This window comes from Phalacrocorax aristotelis, chromosome 6 (assembly GCF_949628215.1).
Source record: "Phalacrocorax aristotelis chromosome 6, bGulAri2.1, whole genome shotgun sequence".
In the NCBI taxonomy this organism is placed as follows: Eukaryota; Metazoa; Chordata; class Aves; order Suliformes; family Phalacrocoracidae; genus Phalacrocorax; species Phalacrocorax aristotelis.
The window spans coordinates 59,502,501-59,528,860 of NC_134281.1; the positions used below are offsets into that span (position 1 = coordinate 59,502,501).

A 26,360-nucleotide genomic window follows, 5' to 3' on the forward strand; every position below is an offset into this window, starting at 1 on the left:
GAGCTGGGTCAGGTAGCAGGAGCAGCCTAACCCTGTTTCTAGAACAGTGAAGCCCTGGGAAGCTGCATTTAAACTGCCTACGTGACCCCCATGAACCTGTTCAAAAGCTCCTCAAGCAACCTGACGCTACCACGCAGTCGAGGGCAAATATACCCTGTGGGCAGAACGAGGTCAAATGCACGGTATCTACACCCTCCTTAGCTCTCCCACACTCCCTTCCAGCATCTTCCGGGGGGAATTACAGCTCTAGACACCCTGCACTACTTAAACATAGAAAGTCTATGTTTGCACCGTGGCCATATAAAATAAAATATACAGTCTAATCAGTCATGCCCGTCAAATTTGTGCTGTCAGGGGAATGGGAGACTAGGCAGAGAGGGCAGCCAGAAACCACCTCTTCCGGCCGCTCTCTGGAAGAAACGAAGATTTTGAAAGCCACTCTCTGAAGCTTCGAGTACATTCAGTACAATAACCACCGCTGCCGCGATGTGCAAAGACAAGCCCATCTTCACCACTGCTATGTGTGTTTTAGCTGCAAATTTACCTATCAAATACTTTTTGCTAGCAGTTAAACCTTGCACAAGTGGTAAGACCGTACACTTCTTCCATCTGCTGGAAGCTGTGTGGATTTTTGTTTTGTTGTTTGATTTTTGATTATCCTGACTTTTTGTTTTGATGTATTTTTTCACAGGGAAGCTCCAGGTTTATTACCGACTTGCCTATACTGCGAACAGCATATCATCTCCATATATCCAGAAATAAAATCCACTTTCCCCTGGTAGATTACTAGTCACATAACTATATGTATATATATTATTGCATTAATAGATTACTTAAATGCAAACCACTGCGAATAATTCCTAAGCAAACCTTCTTCCACTTCAGATTCATTGTAATCCATCTCTTATGGCAGATGAACTACAGTACTTATCCTCCTTCTGCACAGACTACAATGCTTTCGCTCATTCATCTCTCTCACACAGTAATCCTTCCATCTCTGCTTCACACAATCCTAATTTAAATGTAAAGTATTCAGTGCAGACAAATGAGCTCTAGTCAACTCTTGCAGTTATGACCAAGGAGCCTACCATTGCCTTTTAGAGTCTTCAAACTCAATACTACAATGATTTTTATCATCACCTCAATAACCAAAAGTCACTAAATCTCATGCTAAGAGTCATAACACAAACAGTTCTGGCATGAATAGTAAGTGCTTCCACCCCTAGACAGTCAAAACTCCCACTTCAGTTGGCGAGAGGTAGGATGAGCAAGTGCTGAATGCTCTCCCATGAAGAGCTGGGGTATTCTGGTTTGGTTAAGGCCTTCCAACAGTTTTGAACACGTGACAAATCAACACGTAACATATGAAATTAAAAAAAAAATAAATGATGAGAACATAGCCAGATGGGAAAACTGGAATCGTCCACTGAAAGAAAGTGATGATGAAGAATTCGGATCATCTGAAGTTATTAAAACTTTTTTAAACAGAAAAGAATTAAGTAATTGCTAAACTATTTTAAATGAATATTGTAGCAAACTTATGAATAAAATATCAATAGAGCATTATGAAAGTGATACCTCGACTAAACTGATATAAATGCTTCCCGTATCACCACCAAGCAGCGAGGAGATGTCAACGCGTAGGTACCAAAGTAATAGATGCTATACAAAAACCTAATGTAGACAAACAGAAAAGCACCCATTAGAATCAACCTTCCAAGTGCCCCACAGTGCCTCTCTTGCATATTTATCTGTCTTTATAACAGCTAAAGTGTAATATCTAAAGTCTCATTATATTCTGAAAATGCATTACAATGGTCATATATTCTAAAATGCTAATTTGATTAGATTTTTGCTCAAGTCAATCACAGGAAGAATTTGAGTTTTAAAAATCTAACACGCAAATCATTAGAAATACAGATCACAGGCATACATCACTGTAGTTTTAAAAACTATCTTCCTTTAAATTACTGTAATAGCTTTAAAATGAGCTCCGATCATCTTGTTACCACAAGACTTCACTGATTTGTATGCACAGTTAGGCTTGCGACTCTACGCATTCAGCTTGCCCTCTGCTATTGAACATAACCACAATCACATATTGCTTCCACAGGCTGTCCACTTTTCCACTAGTTATGTGCTCCTTACGGATACACAGTGGAGATACATGAACCTTTCCTTCACGTATCGCTTTGCCCTGTGTACTCATTGGGCTATTTTGCAGGTCAAAAGCATTGGCAAGGCACAACAAACTACATAATTTATACTTGCGATGAAACTCCTGTCCGGATCCTACCAGCTTTTACGCACCAGCTGACCCTTAAACGTGCAAGTAGTTACACTGACGGAGGTTAAGCCTCCGTGCAGCGACGGGGAGGACCGGGACCGTGCCTCACTGGCTGACCACAACCAACCCACCTTTTGGTCATGGTCCTACCTGACTTCATCACAGGAGTTACAGGTGCCCGATGAAAGATAAAATGGAGTGTAGAGTGCACACCTCTCTCGGGTTGTTTGAAAAAACTGTCATGTCTTCAGCTGCTCTGCATGCAGATAATTCCAGATAACGTACCTCTTCATGGATGAGCGATCACGCAAGCCCTACAGAGCTTTGCCACTCAAAAACCTGCCATATTTAAATACCTCACCCTCATTTAAATTGTAAAAACAAAATTATTTTTATTTCCTGACACAATTCATCTTGTTAAAGTTATGCCAGATAGTTAGAGTGGCTCAATCTCCAGCTCAGGAAAAATCATCGATAGCCATTTCGACCATAAGACAGAAAGGGAAACAAAATCTTCTACTTCGTGCAGCTTCTCTACATTAATGCAGTCTACAACAGTGCTGCTGCTATAAAGGTCACAGATGACATAATTTATATTATTATAGATAATCCATGTCGTCTGTCTGCCTGCCTTTTTTTCCTCCGTATTTTATAGGGCTGCTGTGTACTCTGATGGATAAAGCCCCTAGGAGAGCTTCAGCCTGAGCAGCTTACAAAGGCAGGAGCGGTCGCCACACAGGAGAGGCTTGCTGCTTCTCCTCGCAAGGCTGGGACCATTTCCTGCCTCCAGAGAAGATGCAGCAAGCGGTCCTGCGCGAGCACCAGGTCTGTTCCCAAACACCCGCTCTATCCGTGTGCAGACCACGCCGAGCAGCCACGACACCGCAGCAGGACGGACCGATTCCTACCAGGTGTGCACCTGGAGTGGGGCGGCCGGGGAGACTAGGGAGGGTAGCAAAACGCAGCTTAAGCTGGGTGGGCTTCACGGATAACCGTGGCACAAAGCCAGCTCGCAGCTGTGAAGAATTTAAGCAGCACTTGATTTTGCTGGCGATAGAGAGCAGGGTTGCCCTCCCACACCCTTGGAAATGCTTGGTGAGGAGCTGGAGCACCCGCTGACCGGGCAAGGGGAAGGAGAAGGAGCAAAGCTGTGATTGGGAGCAACAGAGTGAGGAACGGCGGGGCTCTCCTGGGCAGCGGCAGCAACCCCTCGAATCCCCCACTGCCCCCCGTGCCGCCCCAGGCTGCTGCCTGCGCTGACGGTGACGCGACTGAGGGGCGGCTCGTGCCCCTCAGCCTCTCCCAGGCTCTCTGCAGGCTTAGGCAAACATTTTGCAGGCTTAGGCAAACATTTTTCTGTGCTCAGACCTCAGAAGTGAGAGAGCGCGCCTCACTCCAGCCTTTAATCCTTCACCCAGATGGATTATTTTCTTCCAACCACTTTTCTGAAGCAGAGTTCCCTGAATTTCCTACACATAAATGTGTTTACGCAGGAATAAGCAAGCTCATTGTGGTGACGCCCCTCGGTTATGTTTGGCTGAGATGGCATTGTTGAACATGAATAAAGCTGCTCTCCATCCTTAACCTCAGAAACAGCGCATACAAAACTTAGTGCCTATTACTGGGAAAAAAAATAATTCCAACTCAACTCTCTTGGCAACTTGGGTTCGGAGGATTGCTTTGTCACCCTCAATACTGCTCAAAACGGAACCTGCAAGCAGCGTAACTCTTGGGTGGGCATTTTCTGCGAAGAGACTGCCCGCGGCGCAGCGGCTGCGGCGGTGTGGCGTTTGAGACGTCACCCACAAAGCTTGTCAACGGCATGTTCATCAGTTTGTGTCCCACTGACCAGGCCCCTGGTGGAAACAGGTGCCTCCTTGCCCATATCTTTGCCTCCGGCTCATATGGCGCAGACAATTGGGGTAGGACTCGAAAATACACTCGCCCACTCCTGCTTTAGACAACTTACAGCGTCTCTTCAACGTGGGGGGCTTGCACTCACGTTCGTGATGTATCTTGAGGAAAAGGTTTGATCTCGGCAGAGTCCTGGGACATTTTTTGGTGGTTGTTCGCCTGCTGATCATAGCATTGCCCTTCGATTTCTTTTCCTCCTGTTCTCCCTTTCCCCTTTGCCAGCCGCAATGGTCCCAGAGGCAGGTGACGCTGAGGAACACGCGTGTCCTGCCATCAGCACCACACCAGGCTACCGCCAGAGCCATTTTTCCACTAGAGGATGCCTTCCTCTTTGCTTTCTTTAAAAAAATTGCAACTTCAGTTCTCGGCTCTGTTTTGCCATTCAACTTGCTGCAAGGCGACAGCAGTGATAGCAGTGATGAGAAGCGGACTAGACTTTTATTCCCAGGTTATGCGCATGAATGAGCAACAAATAGCCCAGGCTCCGCTGTCTCCAAATGCAGTTTGGTGGTGGGGCTGCCAGAGTGCCCGATCCTGATCGCACCATCTGCAGCGACCGCTGCAAAACGACTGCTGAGCCGCAGAAGTCTGACGAATACAGCAAAGGTCTGAGATTTCTGGTTTGAAATCAAGCCCTTTGCTCTACTTTTCCTCCACGTCTATGAAGAATGCAGTGAGTCGTTAGGTCCCTCCTTTCAGTTAGGCCTATGTTTCTTCCAGGGGTAATGCAACCACCGGCACAGCCTGACGCTCTCCGGGACAGTCATCCTTTGGAATGGAGGATTCTGCCCCAGAATAGCTTCGACAGGCGCCCAGCGGCGTTTCTGCCCCGTGAGCTGGGTGCTGTAACTTGAACACGTACTGTACAGTTCCACTTACCCACGGGGGTCGCAGCACTCCAGGAGGTGACGGGACTTCTCCCTGCTCCTGCGGCCCACGTGGAAGATGGACGGGCACGAGCTGATGCTAAATTTTTGCCTTGTTCGGACACTCCTTTGAGGTCCTCCTGTAGCCCCAGTTTAGCAGCATTTCCTTGTGCTTACTGAGGGGTTGCTAGTCCTGGCTTTAGAAAATGCTTTCTAAGAATTGATGGTCACTTTGTAGAGTTTCCTGCCCTTAAAACACAAGGATTGAAGTTTTCACTTGCACACATTACTCCAGCATGTCTCAGCTGGGCTGCTCCTACACTCTGCTGGTGGATGTGGAAGCCTTTTTGGAGGAGTTGTGCTCTACATACGCCTCACGCACACAGTAGTGCCTCCCCCGCCCTGCCTTGTGCGATACGATGGCCGCCAGCATTTACATGCTGCAACGCTGCACCGTGGGATGTTTTGTACAGCTCCTTTATATATGAGAAGACTTCCATGAATTAAAGCAGTTTTATTCATAGCGTGGTTTTGGTTAGTAATCACCTCAGGAGACTGTACAGGTCTGAAAAGCGTGGAAAAGTATTGTGAGGTGCTTTATGAATCCCACTAATCTCCAAACTGACTTACCCGTTTTCAGGTGCGGGTCTATCCTGCATGGTTTTTACTTTTTAGGAGCTGGGTAATAGCCTTTGGGAGGTCAGCAATTATCCCAGTGCTCCAGGAGTCAAATGCAATTTCACCTCATTTTATTTCATTTTAGATTTATTGCCTTGGTCATTTCAAGCAGATAAATGAGAATGTAATCACGAGCAGCTACAGCTTTTGCCGTCCTGTTTCTGCATCTATACAGCTGTGGCAGCGATCCCAGCCAGCCCCGTTAGTTCTTCTTGCCGATACTGTTGGCATCCTTCTACCACAGGTTTGATCCCAAATTGCATTTTCTTCCACCTGTATCTGCCCTATTGGATGCTCAAAAGGTATCGAGGTAGTTACTTTCTTTAATTCTTACATCGAATACATTTGCAACTATATGAGTACTGAGTCAGAAACTGAAACTACTTTTACTTTTTGAAGATGGAAAGCATATTACCACCGGCAGGTCTGTATAATGCCTTGTTAAATTGCTAAAAGACTGTGCATATGTACAGCGTCGCATCTTCTCTACGGCTGGCTTGCTGCCCATCTGACCTGTGGCTCTGGAAAACCTCAGCAATGAGACTTATGCCCTCCTTACTTTCACTTGCCTTATTGCTTTTTTCTTTTTTTCTCTGAGTGCGGAGGATATTCTATTAAGCAAGCGCTCTCCTGGCTGCGTCGCTATCTGTTTCCAGCTCTCGCCTGCCTAGAAGGCAACCCAGACCTTTAAAACACCATGTAGGTACTTTGCTACAGGGGTCTTACAGGTTACTACCTATTTGAGCTAAGTTTTCTGACTTTTTGTATTTAACTTTTATGAATTGTTTGCCCCAGTTTAGTCACATGCCTCATTCATTCACTTCATTCGGTGACTGTAATTCATCTGTATTTCCTGGTATTTTAAATCGACAACTTTTCTCAGTAATTTACGTTGTCCTGCTGGTATTTTGATTGTTCTACTGTGTAATACGCTGTACGTTTTTGTCAGCAGCTTCAGATTCTCACAGAACGCCAGCGAAGCCTCTGTTATCTAGCATTTACTGACGTTCAACTGCCCAGCTGACATTCAAGCCCTTCTCTGCTTTCGTGCTGCTGCTCTTAGTTTAAAGTTCATGCTTGTGCAAATGGCACCGAAAGTTTATGTTCGCTCTTGTGTAGCGCATCAAAGCCAGATATGTGCAAAATCACATTTTCTGAGTCAGTTTGTTTTCCCGATGCGGTGCATTTTTTTTTTTCTTTTTGCTATTGTAAGCAAGCTTTGGCAAAACAATTTTCTTGCCAATGCAAAGAACCCCATATGCGAGACAATTACCAGTAGATTTTCCTCCTTCTCCGCTTTGTGCTAATGCATTTAGATTTGCACAAAATTTTTCCTTGTCTCTGCAAACATTTTCTTTTCAGAGCAGTTGGCGGCTTCTGTCTCTGTTCCACTGGTGGTTGGCCTCAGCTCGCTCGCTAATTGTGCACATTAGCTCTGCATTGCTGTAATGCTGCTGCATGAGCTCTCCAGGTGCCTCTACATTAGTGGTTTAGTTTAGCTCAGGAGCAAACCTCCGAAGTGAATCTCCTGATTATCCCCACATACTGCACTTCGCTTCTTAGGGCAGAGCAGTCTCGGAGAGCGCAAACCGGGATTTATTTTGGATGAAATGAAACCTGAATGCGTGCTCCAGGAGCGCACCTGAAATGAGCTCCAGCTGCTAATGGGCATTTAGCCCGTGAGACCAGACTAGAGCTTTTACACAGTAAAAAAAGCCCTGGAACGCATATTGTGCGGACACCAGTCTGCAGCACCAACCACCTCCTTCTGCAGAACCTATGTGGCCTATTTGTCCGCACCGCTCCTTAATGTAAACACAGCTTCTGAGTGCTCTCGTTTGAATCACTGCAACTTTGTCCCGCCTACGAACCGAACTCACCCATTAGGATGCAACGAACTCGTGCGTTGGCTGTTTTATACCATTCGGAAAGAAGGCAAGCTATTTTTTTTCAGGCTGTCCACACTAGGGTAATACGTATATACAGCTATATACACATCTATATTAGCGGCACCATATAAAACTAAGTATATTAGGCACACATTTATATTATCTTACATTACATTCTAAGATATTTCTCGAGATTTGCTTAAAATTCTCACCGGTTTTCTTGATTTTGGAGCCTCAGGCTGTGAGAGCTCTTTTCCCCAGCGCAGTTTTCACTAACATCCAATATAGCTCATTTTTCTGTCCGTCTCTCCATCTTTCATGCCCACTCACGTATTACCATAATCATTGCTTTCTGGTTTGGTTTCCCCCCCGCCTTTTTTTTTGGAGTCTTTTGCAAGACACTCAGTCTATATCCACGGTAGTAAATGAGCGCCTGGGAGCGTTCCTGGGCACGAGGATGTTGTCATGTATCCGAACACAGCGTTACAACATTTTCTTGCCCGCCTTTGGCCTGTGCTGACTCTCAGCGTCCCAGGCAGCGCCTGGAGAGGCTTTGGAAGCCGGCGTGCTGCAGGAGCCATTCCCAGCAGGCAGCCTGCCTGCAGCCAACCTGCTTTGGAGACTAACAGCTTCTGATCGTCGGCGCAGGCTGCTCGGTGCCAGCTGGCCTAAGCACCGAGGAATATTCCCGGGCACGTTTAATATGAAAGTGCAGGCGTACCTCTCCTTTCTGAAGTCAGGTGCCTACAGGAATCCAGTCACCGCTGATGTCAGTGCCCAGGCAGAAGGAAGTAAAGCAGTTCAACATCCAACTAGTTTCAATAAATGCTATTCTCTGTCATCAGGGACTTTCTGGAACTCTAGTTACAAACCTTAATGCATAACCGCAAAAAACATGTCCTAGTGTGGAGCTGCCCATCACAGATACCACTGCGGTTTTTTAAGGACATCTCTTTTGTCGTTTTTGCAAAAACAGAACTACAAATACCGCTTTAAAAAGCCAAGAAAATAAACAACGTCCCAGCATGGGCAGAAGTATGAGCTGTATCTTCAACCAAGTCTTAAAGCAAGCTCCTGCACCAGGTGTGTCCTTAAAATAAACTATTTCTCCCTTCCACAGCTACTTTAGACCACACAGATTTCCCTCCACCCTCTGCGAAATGCTGCTGTAGCCTTAATCAGGAAGCGAAGTAACCTCCGGATGCTATAAAGTTTTCTTTTCGACACCTTAACTGGTGTCAGTGACACAGATACTGGTACAGACAGATCATAACATCATAATATTTTGATTTCGCACTCCTTTCTGAGTGAAATAACAGCTGTAAAAAGTTTTGATGCTTACTTCCACGGGAACTCAGCTTATGTAATATAATTTCCTATCACTCTTTTTTTTTTTTTTTTTTTTTTTCCTTAGGAAAACTTTGCTTCAAAGTCTTTAAACATTTCCCCAACAGAAACGAGGGGATTTGGGAGTCTGCTGACTCCTTTGTAGAACAATGAAACCGATCTGAGATATGCCAAATACTTGGCAGGTACCTAACGACACTACTGGGAACACGGATCACATCTGAAGACTAGCCCAGACACTTAGTTCCTCTCTTCAAGGATGAGCAATGCCTTGAGAGTTCTGGTTATAATGTCTTACTTTTTTTTCTGAAAATAATACAAATTGAATACGCACAGGACCAGCCTGGGCAACAGAACTGGGAACTCATTTTCATTTCCTTTCAGTATTTAATTAGGTTTCTTGAGCCTGCCTCTCGGTGTCTCTGTTTCTGTTCCAGAAGACAAAAGAAACAAGATAAAACGGACACTTGCTTCCCATTGTTGCCTTCCCTTGCAAAGGTTTTATGCCACCTTCATCATTAAAATATCCCAGCAGTGTCTATTAACTAACGAACTCCACCTATCTTCGCGGTTCACCTACTCTCTCATCCTCATTCTTCGTACGGGACAGGCTGCTTTGTTTTGGTAAGATTTTAGTAATCCCCTTCCTGTAAAAACAAAAGCAAGCGGCAACACGGATACAGAAGGCAAAGCTGGAAAGGTGCCTTTCACTCTGAGGGTGGAAGGCAGAGGCACTCACTGAGCCTTAGGTCCTGCGGGAGCTTGTTCCACAGCCGTGAATGTGCCCCTAAGCCAACCCAGCCCCCTCGCGCAGCGGTGCTGTAACAAGAGCATTGCTGGAAATCCAGCCAGGACAAAAAGCGAATGGAGTCATGGAGTATAGTCTTCCCCTGGGGTTTATGCTAGCACGTAAATTACAAAGGATCTTCGGTTCCGGCGGCGCTGAAGGAGGGAGCCAAGAGCTGGTTTGCTATTCTGTGCTGGGACAGCCCATCCAGGCTTCCCCGCCACCAGCGCTCCTCATCGCCAGCACACGCGGGGAGCCGGGGAAGCAAAAGGAAAATAGAAAGCGGAGGCCATACAGGAGGTCGGTGCTTCATCTGAGATGGAAGATGGATCTTTCCTTTAGCGTGTGCTGAACCTTACAGCTGAACCGCTGCGCCGGAAAATGCTGGGAATCCAGCCTAGAAAACGGAGGGAGGATGGCCTGGTGTGCCCGCGGCAGCTTTGGTTTCCGAGCAGACACGCTGCTGCGCCTTCTGCAAGCTGAAGTTTTCCAGAAGACAACCACAACTGCTGCCGCTTCATACTTTCCTTGCTTTTACTTCTTAGCAGAAGGTAAATCACAGTAATAATAAATCCTTCTATATAAATGCAAAGCAGAGCTAAAAATCAAATTGGTGTTGCAATTTTAATTTACCACTTTCGTCGTTGTTAATTGATACGCAAGCGGTGTGCCGTAAGTTTCCCCTGGAAAAGAGTCTAATTCCTTTCAAGCATCCCCCATGAAAACCAGACACAGGCACTCTGAGTTCCCTGCCATATTCTTTGTATGTCTTAAACGACTCCTTATTTCTTGTAAGTTGGGGAAAAGAACGTACCCCTGTAGCGAGACAAAGCCAAGCGGGTTCCAACCTTTATCTGAAGTTTCTGATTGCTGTGATAAGGAGTGAAGAATAATTTAAGACACCATCAGCTATAATAGATCACAGTAAAATTTACAGTAGACTTTTTTGACCCTTCTTATGGATATAAAAGCCACCAGGGGTGCAAAGCTGAACTTTTTGGCTGAGTTCACTTCATAAGCAGCAGCTTGGTTCCAGCGCGGATCACCAAGCTACGCGTTATCTTTCAAAAAGAACTTAAGCCCAGACAAACACCACAACATAAAATTTTCATCGCCAGCCTGCCTCCTTCACAGCACGCGTTACATGCAGCGGTCAGGGCTGGGCCGGGAGGGTCACCAGGCTTCCCCGCAGCAGGGCTCGTGGTGCGGGGCGGCTCGTACGGAGCATCCCCCGGGCCGGGACTCGCAGGGCAAGACGGGCAGAGGGCGGCAGGAGGGCCACGGAGGGCGAGCCAGACCAGCCACTGTGGAGCCCCCGTGGGAGAGAAAGCCCTGGAACACTCTGAACTTGTGCGCAACTATTTCTGAGAGACTCTTTCCACGGGGAAAGGTCCGATGTGTGGTACTGCAGCTGATTTTGGAGGGGAAAGAGCGCCCACAAATTGGAAGGAAAACTTTGAGCTGCACAAACTTTTGCCTGGGAGAATGCAGGTAAGCTACACCACGCAAGTCAGCAGACTTTCCTACTGCTCACCTTCAAGATGACCGTTTGGTGTATTATTCACCTCCGAACAGGAAAAAGAGGGCAGCACTATCGAGAGCAACCGCGTCGTTTTCCGTGCCAGGTGTCCAGAGAAAGGGGCCACATTTTGGGTTGAAACTGATTTCACATTAAACAAAGCATCTGTAATTTGGTTGCCGCCGTTATTGTACTATTACTTTCATTGTAACGCTACTTAATTACGAAACAGTTCAATTTGCACGAGTAAAAAGTTTTGCCTCTGAACTAGGAGTATTTCCCTAAAACCAAGTAAAACGTTTTCAAAAGATAAACATCAAAAATCAGTTTTGCACTGATTGAGCTAAAACTCAGCCGCCTTCAGCAACATACTGAAATTACCTGGGTGTTTAAGCAAATGTTTACAAGTACTGTTAAAATCAAAATGCTTAATTTTCTTCACTCTAAAAAAAGAGTTCTGTCCTTTCATCACTGTAAAAGCCAACAGAATCCAAAAGCAATCAAAGCACCCCAGCCTAATATTTTAATTCAGTTGTTCAATAATTTCTATTTCTTTGCATTATTTTTACTTTATTATACTTTTATAATGGCCTCAAATATATCTATAAAACTTTACAGCCCTTTTCCAACAGCATATGGTGTGTGTTGTGATGAGAAGCATGTTTATGAGCTGCAAGACAGGAAGAAAATTAAAGTACCCTTATGGGACTGAGGCAGGGAGAGTTGACTATGGTTATGAGCGGAGATTTTGATATATGCACCACTACCTATCTGATTCTTGAGTCTCCAAGTTTTCATTGCAGTTGCATTGTAGAAGCATCTTGTGTTGGGCTGGTAACACTGTACAACCTCTCAATGCTTGAAATTGAAAGCAAGTTACCCCAGAATCCCAGGTTGGAAGGGACCTCAGGGATCATCTAGTCCAACCTTTCTAGGCAGAGCCCAGTCTAGACAAGATGGCCCAGCACCCTGTCCAGACGGCTCTTAAAGGTGCCCAACGTGGCCGAGCCAACCCCTTCCCTGGGGAGATTATTCCAACGGTGACTGTCCTCACTGTGAAAAATTTCCCTCTTGTGTCCAATCGGAATCTCCCCAAGAGCAACTTGTGTCCATCCCCCCTTGTCCTCTCCATGGGACTCCGCGTAAAAAGGGAGTCTCCATCTTTGTAGCTGCCCCTTAAGTACTGGTACAAAAAGTTATGCTGCGCCACAGTCCCTTCCACAGCAGCAACTGAGTATATCCTGGCTGAATGAACAAAGCTAGCCTTGAATGAATTTAAAATGAATTTTAACTGAACTAACTAGAGATGTGGAAGCAAATATTCAAAGTACGTAGGTACTATTCAAGAGCCATGTGTCATATCCTGATCCGATTCCACTCTCTAAATGAACAGCAGAGGCTTACTTGTCTTTGAGCTAGATGGGCTTAAATGTGGCTGGCTGGTCACAGTTCTCAGCTCTGGGTTTCTAAAACGAACTTCCACATGGCTGCACGTACCTTTTTTTTTTTTTCCTTTCAAAAAGCTCAAAAGCATTGGCTGACATTTTGGACGAATGCCTCAACCCCTTCAGTCTGACCCCCTCGCCCCTATGAGCAGTAAGCCTGGTCAGTATTTCACTTGGACTCTTTGCTCCCGCTGGACAAGGAATGGTCTCCCTGGTTGACAGAGCATATGCTTTTAGAAACAGCTTTCCGCATCCTTTTTTGACTCTGTGTTTCTGCTTGTCAAGCTTTCGGTGTCTGAACCACACTAAGCTTCTGGGCAGGAAAGGGTTCATCCCCACCACCACGGGTCTCTAGTGCCATGCTCCAAGACCCAGACCTGCAGAGATGCCTCAGACACCTGTAAGGTCTTAAACCACATCTGGAGGCAAATAAATCCCACTCTGAGCGTGTAACGCTCAACTTTTCCAATGTCCTGATATCTGACTTGAATGCTTATGGCCAGGAGCTTCACTCCTTGTGCTGGAGACTCCTAAGGGCAACTGAACCAGTCAGATACCATGAACTGAGACCTCCCTCCGTGGACGAGCTGGGGATGGTGTTTTGGACAGTTAAGTTGGATGCTTACAACAGACCGTGTTAGGACTCCACTGCAAAATAAATGCTCAATTCTGAACTAAAAATTATACTCCCAGTGCGTGCTGAATTATGAACCAGTACTCCTACAGTCACAACAGTCAAAACAGACTTCATAGAGGCATGCCCTCCCAAACCGCCGTTCAGTAACTAGACAACTACAGATACAGACTGGGTGGGAAGGAAATGCTTTTTTTAAACGGAGGCAGAGAGGCAGACTTTCAAGCTTTTCAGACTGCACGTTCATCGCTGAAACGTTATAAATACCTTTGCAAAGCATTCACGCTACGCAGACAAAAATACCTCCGTGACAAACAGCACAGAAATAAATTAAGTCTTATGGAAAAATGTAAACACGAAGTTTCTCCTCCATCTGCTTTATCCTGGTAATTAAGTCCAAAATCCAGCAGCAGGGGCACAGAAGCCCACCCACAGACCAGGCACTGAAGGTCAAAACCCAAGCTATGACAAAATTGCTAACAAAATGGCTGCAGTCGATCAAATGAATGTTTATGACTTTGTTGTGAAGAGAGAGGGGGGAGTTGTGGAGCGTGAGGCATTTATTAGCCCTGCTCTGTACCCCCCAGAACGGCAGCTCCGAGAGACCGCGCCCCCTCCCTCTGGGTGCTCTTTTATAAACGTTGATTACGAAAGGCACACTCATGCTACAGTCACCCAAGGATTTCTTGTTTCTCCCACTTTAACGGGTAAGTTTAGAGGTTTCCCAATATCATTTCAGCTAACATAAATGGCACGTGAGTGGTTTACAGCTCAGTGATGCATTTTCAGCAAAAGAGAAAATGTAGATACATTTGTGCGTGTAGAGCTTTGTGGGTTCACAACGAGCCTTCTGGCTTGCAGTCTGCAGATGGAAGTTTTTGAAATGGACATTACAGAACGTCAGGAGTGCTCAACGGTTGGAAGGCGGCTCGGTAAATGCAGTGGAAAACTGCTACAGAGTCTGGATTAGACTTTTCATCTGGAATTGGGAAAGGTGCCTTTTGGCATACACTTAATATTTTAAATGAGAGCACAACTACTCAGAAAACAGTAAAGATCAGCATCTCGGATGTAACGCTCTATGCGGTAATGATGGGTAGTATAAATAAAATTAGAGTTGATAGGTTCTGAAATCCAACTACTTTAAACTCAACTGCAAGGTCTTGTCTTGAATGATCTAAAAAAAATTTACTATTTCACCGACACGCTTCTGGGTTTCTTGTGAATCCAGACATACTATATAAAACAACAAGGTATTTTATAGCTTTTATGTATAAATAAATCAGCAACTCAGAAGAAATACAACATAGTAATAGGAAAAAAAAAAAGCATTAATTATTCCAAGCAGTCAAACAGGAAAGAGACAAAATGATTAACGAAAGAGCAGATATATCATATGACATATCCTGACCAATATATGGGTTATACAGTGGCTGACTTACACTGCGTAGATCCAAATGTGGCAATCAAAACCAGCCGTGGCATAAAAAATAAAAGGGAGCTATTTCATTAAAACTTATCTGCTGAGTTTAATGAAGGGCAGACAAGGTCGTACCTACGTGAGGATTACACCCGCCTTCTTAACAACAGCTAGCGTAGGTGCTCTTAAGCGCCAACCGTCAGAGGACCCAAGTGCAATCAGCCTCAATGAGATCCCAAGAAATCAATAAAATTCTTGCCAGGCCCCTTCAAACTATTACGGAGCCCCAGCGTGCTGCGGAGCAGCAGATTACAGGCTGGCTGTAATTGTTCCCTCCAACGACCCAAACACAGTTTCTGGGCCTTAATGAATTCTGTACAGCATGAGTAGGTCAGCAAAGTGCAGAAATCTCTTCTCTCGACTCCTACACGGAGAAATGGTGTGCCCAACAGCTCTGTCCAGTTACTGGGAGCAGTTGCCCCGTTCCAGTGTATGGGCAATGAAGCAGAAAGATATTTTTCATCCATTTGCCCATAAAAACTCAGGAAGTACTGCTCTGACTGCTGAGGCATCCACGTGGTTGGATCAAAACCACGCAAGCTTACAGAAAAGCCTCCAAGGATTTTTACGGCAATAAAAATAAAATAGGTGGGGAAGGACGTAATCATGTTCCTTAAGTATGACCTTAAACTTTAAGCAAAAAGACGTTTCAATGGCGTATTACCAGACACTGCTAGCTCCAGCTTACACTGAGTGAGCACCTGAACACTTTGTTAGGATGCCGTGGCTTCCGCGGAGAGCCCCTAGTGCGCAGCTGCAATGCTGGAAAAGCCGTAGGCTACCTTGTGCAAACCAGACAGGAAAAGTCTACAAGTCCAGCACGTACCCCCGGCAACCCGAAATTTCTCGCAGCAGCTCTTCTGTTAGTCTTCATGCGTTCAAGTTTTAAAAGTCCTCCCTACCTTTAATCTCAGCAGCCCAGCATGAAACCTCCATCATTTCTACAAAAAGCCTTTCCTTCCAATCAGGATAATTTTTCTCCTGCTTTCCCTAGACTCTTCCTTTTCTTTTTTTTCCCAATTCAGCTCATCAGTCTTGGTTGAGTTCTCACTCTGCCTCGTAAAATCCCCCTCTCTCAATTGATTGCAAACTTTAAATATTTGTAGACCACAGAGTTCTCCACCTCTGATGTTTACACACATCATTTAGGCAGGACATATAGACACCCCCGAGTTTTAGCTTCTTTAGCCTCTCCCCATAAATCACTCCTGCGAGATTTCTCGTACATATGTGCACGTCACTACACCCAGGGCCGTGCTCCAGGGCCAAATCTGTTCCTGAGAGAACTGAGCGGTGTTGTAGTCAAAATTCCGCTCAAAACTAGCACAAGAATAACGTAATTCTTGGAAAACAGGCTGAAAATGAATACTTAGTCTGCTGTCTGTGACCGATAGCACGGACTTTGTTTGGCACCGGGGCCCGCAGAGCACCTTGCTATCCAAGTGAACAGCTTTCTTAGATGAGAAGTTTAAAGGGACCACAATTCTCTCAGAAGCTAAAAGCCCAAGCCTTTACATGCAGATCAGTAAGTACCTCTGTGACTAGTACCACAAACAAAATGGGAACACATAAATAAAAGTGGGTTTTACTAATAATAGCTACCTATAGATACAGAAGAGACGTTTCTGATCGCATCGACGTTTCTAAGCCATCTGGATGGCTGTAGGACATAACCTGCAACTCCATAAGACTACGTCTCATATAATATCAAGCATTTTGCCAGCGCTTAATGAATAAAAAGATGGTTAGAAGTACTGCTTAGAAATACACAATATTGTTAATAAATGACTTCTCTCACTAGGGGTAGATTCTAGAGGAAGAATTTCATATCATCAGGTTCTCAGACTAGTAATTATAGCTTACATTTTGAAAGGCACAACCTTGCTTTCACGGATGCAATTTGCATCAAAATCCGCACTTAGGAAATCAGGGAGAAGAGTTTTGCACACATAAATTAATTGCCGGCACATTTCTAGTGCTTGAACAGTAGACAATTAGCTACCAGCCACTACTGACCAGGGCTGCACCCGGCGAGGACACAAAGAATAAGGCCCTGCAACTAATACCGATCCCGCGAATACTGCAGTGTCCTAAACATCCCCAAACTCCACGAGTTTCACCTGACAAAGAAAAATCTCGTTGGCAGTAAAAGCCGGCACGGAACTGAGGGTTGCAGAAAGAGGGGGGAGAGGGAGAGGGGGGGAGAGAGACTGATTTGCTCTCAATGAATATGAAAAAGCTGATCTCTGCCATTGAGGAAAATTCTTGCACCAGCAAGTGCTGACTGATTGCGATGAGGAATGCTTTATCACCAAGATCCAGACACCCTTTCATATGGTGATTATTATTCCTGTCATGACCCTCTGGTCATCAAGCCACAGTGCCTTTTGTCGCGAAACAACTATCCAATAAGGAATAATCTAGGAATAAGCCTGTAGCATAATATCTTCTACTTGCTTATACACACAGCGGGAGGAGGAAAATCTTCTTCCTATGAGTTATTACCTGCTCTAATCCACTTTGGAAAATAGCAGTAGTTCCTTAATTTTGTGAAGCATGCAAACATATTTTTCACAAACCACAGCTACCTGAATAGCTCAGCACCGAGCTGAAAGCAAACCTAAGAGCTCTCTCAGGCAGTAACAAATAGTCCAACACCGCCATCGAATCCGTGGCAGCACAGAAATTGTCACATACTCCCATTAAACTTGATGAGGACATGCAAAGGCTGAACTGCGTGCCAGCTTGCCTCTACGTTTAATTTCATATTGTCTTCTTTAAGGCTGAAGCCTGGCCTAATTCCTGACGCTATTCGTGGAGCAACAGCTCTGAGGAGCAGAGGTAACGCACGTACAAAGCCCCAGCAAGCAGCACATACCGCCTAGCAACATTCGCCCTCTCTTAGTTCCTATACAATAAAACAACGCTAAACTCTTCAGAACAGAGACGTTTGGCACCAACACCACCGCCGCCCGTATCGATATTAGCCAACTACAGAATTCTGCGGAACGCCTTTAACCTTCCACGCGCTATTCCTCTGGCTTTTCTAATTCAGCTGCTTGAGAGAGGGGCCGCGGCTGCGCGGCCGGCGCGCGGGGCAGAGGGGCTGGGAAGCCCTGCTCCGGGAGCAGACGTGAGAAGCCACGTCTGGCCACGCAGGCCAGTTCTTTTTGTGTCTTCTCTGTCCTTGCTGCTCATGTAGGTCACCTAACACAAGGGCTGATTCGAACGGTTTTATCCAAGTAGCAAGCTAACCCCTAAGTAACAAATACAGCAATACACATACAACTGTACAGAATAAAAAATTAACGGTGTTAGAGAAGGATGATGCACAGAGACATTATGTGTGACACTGGGGAGGAAGTGGGGGTAAGCGCGCATGGTTAATATGAAAAGATGTCAAAAAAAATGAAGCATAATAATAGTGCAATTTATCCTTGCTAAACGTACTGCGCTGTGCTATAATTAAATATGAAAACCTAAATTTATCTCTATGTTCGGCTGTCATTAACTTAACAGCGAGTGCACATGTTCTAATCTAATGGCTGATTTTTTTTTTCTCCATGTGCAGCATATTAAAATGTATATTAGCCTCAAGGTGCATAAACACAAAATAATAGACCAAAGGTTTTGGCCTGTGGAGAAAAAAATCCGTGCTCAAAGGCCGTCAAGTAGCTGGTGATGCAGGGGAGACACTCACTTAGCCTCATTAAGCCAAAGCTCTCTTTTGCTTGTCTTTTGTTCTGCATGACAGCAGCCTCTTTGTTGTATAATAATTCATTCCAAGTTCGTTCCAAGCTACCGAAACTGGTGAACTGTGGCCATTTTAATGAGCAGTATTGGTGGTATGCATAATCTGGAAGCCACGTGGACCAGGCAATCACAGAGCACTGCAGCCAGCAAAATGAGATACTGTCGAAATCACAAATTTGTCAAGTTGTTTTTGGACAGGGTATTATAATAAGCACTAAAATATGCATCTTATTACTCTGCATCTGCCAGTCAAAGATCACTGTAATGAATGCATGCTGCAGGGTATGACCAGGCCGTTTCCCTAAGTAAAACAAACTGCAGAGTACAAAAAAAAGAATAATGTATTTTTGGCAGTGCCTGGATATTTTTTTTGTTTTCCCTTTTAAATCCTTTAGCATCAGGAGTTGGATTTTCCTGGCTTGATGGCCGTTGCCAGCAGTGAACGCACTAAAACTGCCACAGCCAAGGAGTTAACGTGAATACATGGTTTCTTAATAGCCACATTTGCTGGCTGTGAGTATGAAACTTTAAACTCGGTGCTCGAAGCAAATTTAGCATACAGTGCATATAAAACCCACAAAGATTAAATCCACTTTAAATCCACTTTAATAATCCTGGTTCCTTTTGTTTCATCCATGTCTACTGCAAATGCCTTCACCGTTAGGGAAGATACATTTTATGTAACAACCTGCAGTCTCCGTGAGAAACAGCACCGCAGATAATCACAACATAAACTTCCATAATAGACCAGTTAGGGGAAAAAAAAATAATGTTAGAGAGGTCCTTTTTTCTACAAATTGGTCAGGCCAGGGATTGCTCGTAATGGCTTTTGGCTTGCAGGCGCTGGGAGGCTCACCAACGGCAGCAAAGCCGGTAAGCGTGCCTTGCGCGGCGGGGTGCGGAGGTCTGCTGTGCCGGTGGTGCTCCGGGGAGGGATCACCAGGCTCCCGGCGGGCGCCACGCCTCTGGAGGCCTTTCCTCATCTCAGGGGAGGAGGTGAAGGAGGGAGAGGGGGAGGCAGGAGGAAAGGACCGACTTCCTCATCTGCCTGCAGGTGCTGGCTCAGATCCCTTTTGGCTGAGCCTTATTTTCCGGCAACCCAACAAGCGTACGCGCCAACGGTCCCTGAGTGTGCTGTTCCCACAATATCCTAAACCAAGAGGTTTCTTGATCAATACTGGCTCACTCTTAAGAGGCTTTATCTGGCTGAGAGCTGTATTTCTAGCTGAGGTGCAAACCTCAGCTAATGGGAAAAAGGATCAAACGGCCCAGAATAATTCCCTCCCCCCCCCGACTCTTCAGAACTGGTGATGGAAATATGGGGAAAACGGTTTCTTCATCAGTGGCAACTTTTTATTGCAATCTCTATTACCACCACACGGTGAGACGGTCTGTTATTTCCGGACATGGCCACAAATACCGCTTGTTCTGCCTTCTTTATGCAGTGCTGGAAACAAGGGGACAGTTCTTCACCGTACTGGACCAACGTGCCTTCTCAAACAAGGAGCACTTCCAAAAATGACGGGTGAAAACCTCTGCCCAGCGAAGGCCGTCAGAGCTCTGGAAGAACCTGCAGGCAGCCAAAACTTGGTGTGTGCATTGCAAAAGTGTTCTTGCGTGGCTGGGAGTTTGTGTATTATTTATTTAATAGAAGAGCTAATTTAATATTTTCTATGAAATCTCGATGGTAGTGCAAGGTTTCGTCTCTGCCGTACAAAAGGCTACTTAGGTTTGACTGCAATCAAGTTAGAATTTGGTGGGTTCGTACTGCTCAGAAGGCAGCTGAACAGCACCCGTAGATACCTGAAGGAAGTACATATATATTGTAGCCGTAACGGGAAGTCGGTGCATTCAGAGAACAAAATCTGCAGCCTGCTAAATTTAAGGTGATGAGAATTTGCACTGAAGTTCATACACTGTGAATGTTCAGGATCATTCTCTCTCATCTGTCTGCTGGAGAAAACCACCTTCTATAAATGTGTTGTGATCAGATAGGGTTCCAGCATTTCCAGCACGGCACAACCTTAATAGTTGAGGAGCATTCACTATGAAAACCAGTTTGGTTTGGGTTTTGGATATTTCTGGAATTAAGATGCTATAAATTATTTCTTTGTCTTCTTTTTAGACGGGATCAAACAAATGGTGCTGATTGCAAGGTATGAAACATCCACATATCTTTATCTCTTCCTACCAATGGGATACGCTGCCATATTTTTCATGTTTAGCCACCTGGCGTTGCGCTAAGTATGATTTTTACAGCTGACATTAGGTGGAAGTTTGTACAGCAAAGCACTGTAACACTTCTGCGACCACCAGCTGACACCAGTGCATTTCTGGCACGTAATCACCTCAGCTCTCTGGGGTAAGATCAGTGAGCAACTAATAAGAGAGTCCTGTAATAAACAGACAAGGTGAGACAGTGACTACACACATGAGATCAAACTGCACCTCCGGGGAATACTGTACCTTATCCTGGTGAGAACAGAGTTATCTTTATCGCACCTCACCACGGATCTTCCTGAGAAACTCAGGAACATTATTCTAAAACATAATTCTGTTAATTTTGGATTATAAGGACACTACCTGTGCTCTCCGCCTCTCCTGCACAGCCACCCTAATAACTCTGGGTTGTAAAAGCATGCTCTACATCTTAACTGTCTGCTGGATCGCATCATACGCTTGATCTCAGCCCTAAATTCATGCTGAGGTAAGTGTGCTTTTACAACAGTTCTTCCTCGAGGGAGTCAGCGAGCAGCAGTATGGTGTCATCGTTACCTTGCCATTCTCTCATCTCGGAGTCAAGATTTGCAAGCTGAGATTATAGCTGAGACAAGCTGACAAGTTTTATTCCACGCCTTTAATGGAAAGGTGATTCAGAGGTGATATTAATGACAGTCATCTGTGTCAAGGCTTCAAACATCGGGTCCTCCCACAAGAAAAAAAACCCCAACCCAAATAAATAAGCCATCAGAAAAGGAATGAGGAAGGAAGCCCAGGAGACCGGCTTTGTCCACCTTTGTGAGCCTGACGCAGCATCTGTGCTAGGACTGTCTTTGGAGCCGTTACGGGTGAGGCTAGAACCACAGGAAAGGATGAACAAAATAGTCGGAGCTGCGGGAAACAGGATCACCCGGTGGCTGGAAGCCACGACCGAGGCGAGCGTTTCTAAGCGGGAATCTCACTGCTATTACGGGCAGCGTAGTACCACAGGTCTCATCCTGGACACTGGCGAGTATCGACTCCAGCAGCAACTGCTGTGCTAGCGAAGGGGGAAAAGCTAGCGCTGTTGAAAAGACTGTCAGAAAATATCTGCTAGCTGGCTCAAAGATGTTAAATTTAGGGTCTACAGACCAAAAACTACATTCTACAACAGTGAAAACCATAAAAACAGCACTCGAGTTTCCAAAATATTTTCCAGCGCTATGATGCTTCTCATATGTTAAGGGCTATAAATTATCAGACGGAAGTATTAGTTTCATTAATGCAGACGCATGAACGGGTACTAATCAACGCGAGTCTCTTTTTCAGCCAGAAGTTGGTATGTTTGCTATTAAAGTGCTTAATACCTGGCACTATTTAGCACAGTATTTTTAGTATTCTTTCTGTTTAGGAAGGAAAATATTGTGATACATGCAATAACTGACAGTGGTAACTGTTCAGTTTGCCATTTATCTGGTGACTGCACGGCCAGACGGCTTCAGTTTGATGTCAGGTGGACCATTTAGAAGAAAGTATTTACTTTTTAGTTTACTCTGGTCATCAAATACTACAATATTTCATGACAAAACTCTGCTGTGTCACTCTCCAGTGGCAACACTCCACACTCAGCATCTCTCTGATGCTGAAACCAGGACAGCAAATGAATTATCGAAAGAATAGTGCACTGCTATATAAAAATATGGACATTGCCTTTCGATATTGCCCTGTGAGTCAAAAGAGATACTATCATAAACATAGGTAGCTGGGAATAGGACTGGTCCTAACCGTAATATGCTCAAGACTGGGAGAGGCTCAATGAATTTGTACAAAATCAGAAGGCGAGTGGTTCTCGATGCTGTCAAAAATAATTCCTGTCCCTCAGTTCCTTCTCGTTAAATTGTCAATTGCCTGAACTTCTTACCCCCGTGATCCGATATGAAAATTAATTGGAATTCGGTAACAATTCCTTTATATTTTAACGTTTACCGCACCAAATATCCAACCTACCAAAATTGGCATCTTCACCTCTTTTTTTATTTTTTCGAATGCAAAAGTCGATCAGTATTTGCTGTTTCGCTTCTCACAGGGTCTTACTGAAGAAACTGCCTTCCACCTCACAGTAATACCAAGTCAAACTTGGGCAGCTCCTTATAAGTTTTTAAAACCATAATGCAGGATATCGGCCGTCACATTTTACCCCACGTATAACGTATACATTCCTACGCATTACTTGTATCGATGAGAACGCGTCCATCGCGTCAACGGGCTGTTTTCTCTTTTCGAAATAGAGAGCAAGGACATGCTTTTTACTGAATTTATCTTGGAAAGAGAATCGAAGTGTGTGTTATGACTTGCTGCCAAGCGAGCTAGATATTTGTGTTTGACTCTAGATGAAACTACTTAACTAAATTCACTAGGCACAAGTACATGAAATCCAATATTGATAATAATTTATGAAGGTAAGAATACTGATTCCTATAATACTGCAAACTTAGTTTATGATAACATAATTAGTTACACTAATAACACTGCTTAGGCAGAGACTTGCTAATTATGATATTATAAATATTAATGATATCAGGCCTTTGTATTTGATTGCCCCTAGTAGGATCATTTATCACGGTATTTCTTTTTACCCGAATTGTATTCTTTTTCTTCCTTTTCTCTTGAATGTTCGTTCCTGGACAAAGAGCCATCCACAGCTTATGCCTAAAATAAATCGCTACCTTATCAATGACGCAGCCTGGTTAACTTTATACGCTATTATTTAGTAGCAATGATCCAATGATGTAATCCAGCGCTAAGGGCAATCAAATACACAATCAGTTATATTCTGTATGCCTTGCTCCTTTTAAATGTCTCACAGAATCAGCCAGACAAGATTACACAGGGCTTTGTTTTTCATTCTTTTTCATGTGACCTGTTTCAAGTTAAGATTCCTTTGAATTATTAAATGCTTCCTTAAAGCATCTTTTCACGTTATCTTTTTAAAGTTAATTATTGATGTAGTGACAAGTGGAAAAGACTAAGAATTATAATTTTTTTTTCCTCATTCAAAAGGACATGAGAAGCATCTTTGACAATGGTTGTCTGTTTAGTAAAATACAAAGGTAATACAAAGATAGATCATCGAACGCAGCTTTAAAGAATTACAACAAATCTCTGTTACATGAGTGGGAAAGGCTGTGTATGTTCCTACAGGTGTTAAAGGAAGGAAGTTTAGATATAACCCGTTGAGCCCGGTTTAACTGCTTAACATAAGTAGATGAAAATGAAACTGCTTATATCTTGCTTTATTTTTAAGCAGCGTATTATCCAGAGCTTTAGGAATAGGATTGTCTTTTCTCCTGGAAGGTAATGTTATAATTTTCAGAGCTCCACAGAGAACAACAACAATATAGGAGTCTCTAATCTCCCGCTAAATCCAGCTCCAGTCATCAGCAACGATAAGCAGAGATTTGGAGGCGTTTGACACTCCAAATCCTATTCTTTTGTAATTCTTTACTTTTTACAACCTTTTCAACAGTGTTATATCAGATTTTTGGAAGGGTAATCAATAGGCATGATGTATAACTGAAATCAGTCTTCAAAGTGATCCCCTCTAGTAACCAGAAACAAAAGCTCAGCCTCCCTGCTGTGCAGGTATTTTGCTTAGAGCAGTAGGCAGCGGGGCAGCACTGGGAAGCCAGTTACGCCTCCCCGCTTCTCAGCATGGATCAGCCGGTGCCCTGGCGGAGGGGTGGCCACTACAGGGGCGGCCGCAACCCACTGCGCCCGGCAAAAGTCTCCAAAGATGCTTTTGTAGCAGGGAACTACTAGAGCGGAGAGGAAAGACAGCCTGGAGGTTGGGATTTCAGAGAGACCATAGTTTACATTCCTATTCCACCACAGACTTTTTGGTTTCAATGACCTTGTGGAGTCTGTTAAATCACTCGGTGTCACTATTCCTCACCTGGAACTTCCCTGCCTTGCAGAGGGTTTGGGAGTCAGCACACATGACAGACCACGCTTGGGCACGATGACCAGAGGGCCGCTTCTACCTGATCTAGCGTTCCAGCTAGGAGCTGGTTTGTGACGAGCTGTCTCAGCTGGTCAGGTCCAGTGCTAGGGGGGGCTTTCACGTCTCCTGGATGTTGCACCCTGGCTGGAACACCCAGGAACTTCTGGCACGGTATTAGTATCGATCTGAATTGAATTGACTTTCACGAACACAAGCGGTTCCAGAACTTCTTCCGTTGCATTCGTAAATTTACATCCTACACTTTTTTTTAAAGACTTGATGTTATGAATCAAGCGGAGAGACCATATTTATAGTAAAAATGTTATCCCATATCAAGTCATTTTAAGATTGCCTTCTTAAGCTGCCTTCAGATACTTGTTAATACTCAGAAGGAGGAAGACCTGGAGACTAACTGTGACAGCAGCAGCGGTTAACCACGGTAGATAGCAGAAACTGTATACAATGATTATGGGATTGCGTTCAAAGCCAAGGCACGGTGTCATTATACAGGAACGGCAATGAAACAACATACCTTTCCCATCAGATCAGCAATTCTGGGTACTGGTTTTCCTTTCTGATGTTGCATGGTTGCAGGACTCTGTCCATTCCAGTCTTCAAGTTCCTCAATGCTTTTCAGGTAAAGAAGAGCTTGCAGTCCAGTGCAGTAGTCATCAATAACAGTGAAATCTTGGTTCTGGATTGCACTGCACACCTACGAAATGTAAGTCAGTTATCAGCAACATCCTGGCTGAGGAGCATACGGAATTAGCAAGCTCTTTGGACTTAGTGATTATCAGATGACCCTTCACTGGGAAAGAACTATGAGAATTCAGGATATTAACCGGCCGCTTAATCCTTTGTCATGATACCACCACTGCAGTTCAGGAAAAAAAAGGACTCAATAACACCAGTTATGCCTAGATTTCCCAATGGCAGCCCTTAGACCAGACCTGAAGGCTGGTCTAATAAATAAGCCTGCAAGAAATAAGAAGTAAGCCTGCAAGCCCAGCCCGAAGCATGCCTTCTGCGGCGCTGGCGCTGAGCATGCCGAGCACACTGGCAAACCAGCTCAGACCTTCGCCTGCAGACAGACAGCGGGATGCCCCAGCCTGCTCTGTTCAGGAGCCACAGACACATCCAGATAGGTCCTACTCAAGCAAACCACAGAACCAGAGACTTGCTGAGGTTGCAAGGCATCTCTGGAGATTCTCTTGTCCAACCTCCCAGCTCAGGGAAGGGTCAGCTGGAGGAGGCTACCCAAGACCGTATCCAGTCGGGGTTTGAATATCTCCAAAGAGACTACACAACCTCTGCAGGGAATCCAGTCCAGCGGGCAATCTCCCTTGCAGATTTTTCTTATATTTAAATGGGATGTCCTGTGTCCAGTTTGTGCCCATTGACTCTTGTCCTTTCTCTGGATACCCCTGAGAAGACTCTGGCTCCAACGAGTGTGTGTCAGCAAGCAGCACCCTTTCAGCTGACCTGTTAGTGTGGGTGAGCATTGCCAGGCGCAGAACAGAGCGGTCCCCTTCTGCTAGTCACCATTTGCCGTTCAGTGGTAC

At 44.8% G+C, this 26,360-nt stretch overlaps 1 protein-coding gene across 2 annotated transcripts in view; it reads right to left on the minus strand.

Annotated features, from left to right (window-relative positions):
* Positions 1-26,360, minus strand: part of DPYD (dihydropyrimidine dehydrogenase) — a 368,160-nt gene that overhangs the window by 23,792 nt on the left and 318,008 nt on the right. For both annotated transcript variants that reach the window (XM_075098192.1, XM_075098193.1), the window contains one exon: positions 25,331-25,510. In XM_075098192.1, coding sequence (XP_074954293.1) covers positions 25,331-25,510 — 180 coding nt within the window. The remainder of the gene's footprint in view (positions 1-25,330; positions 25,511-26,360) is intronic.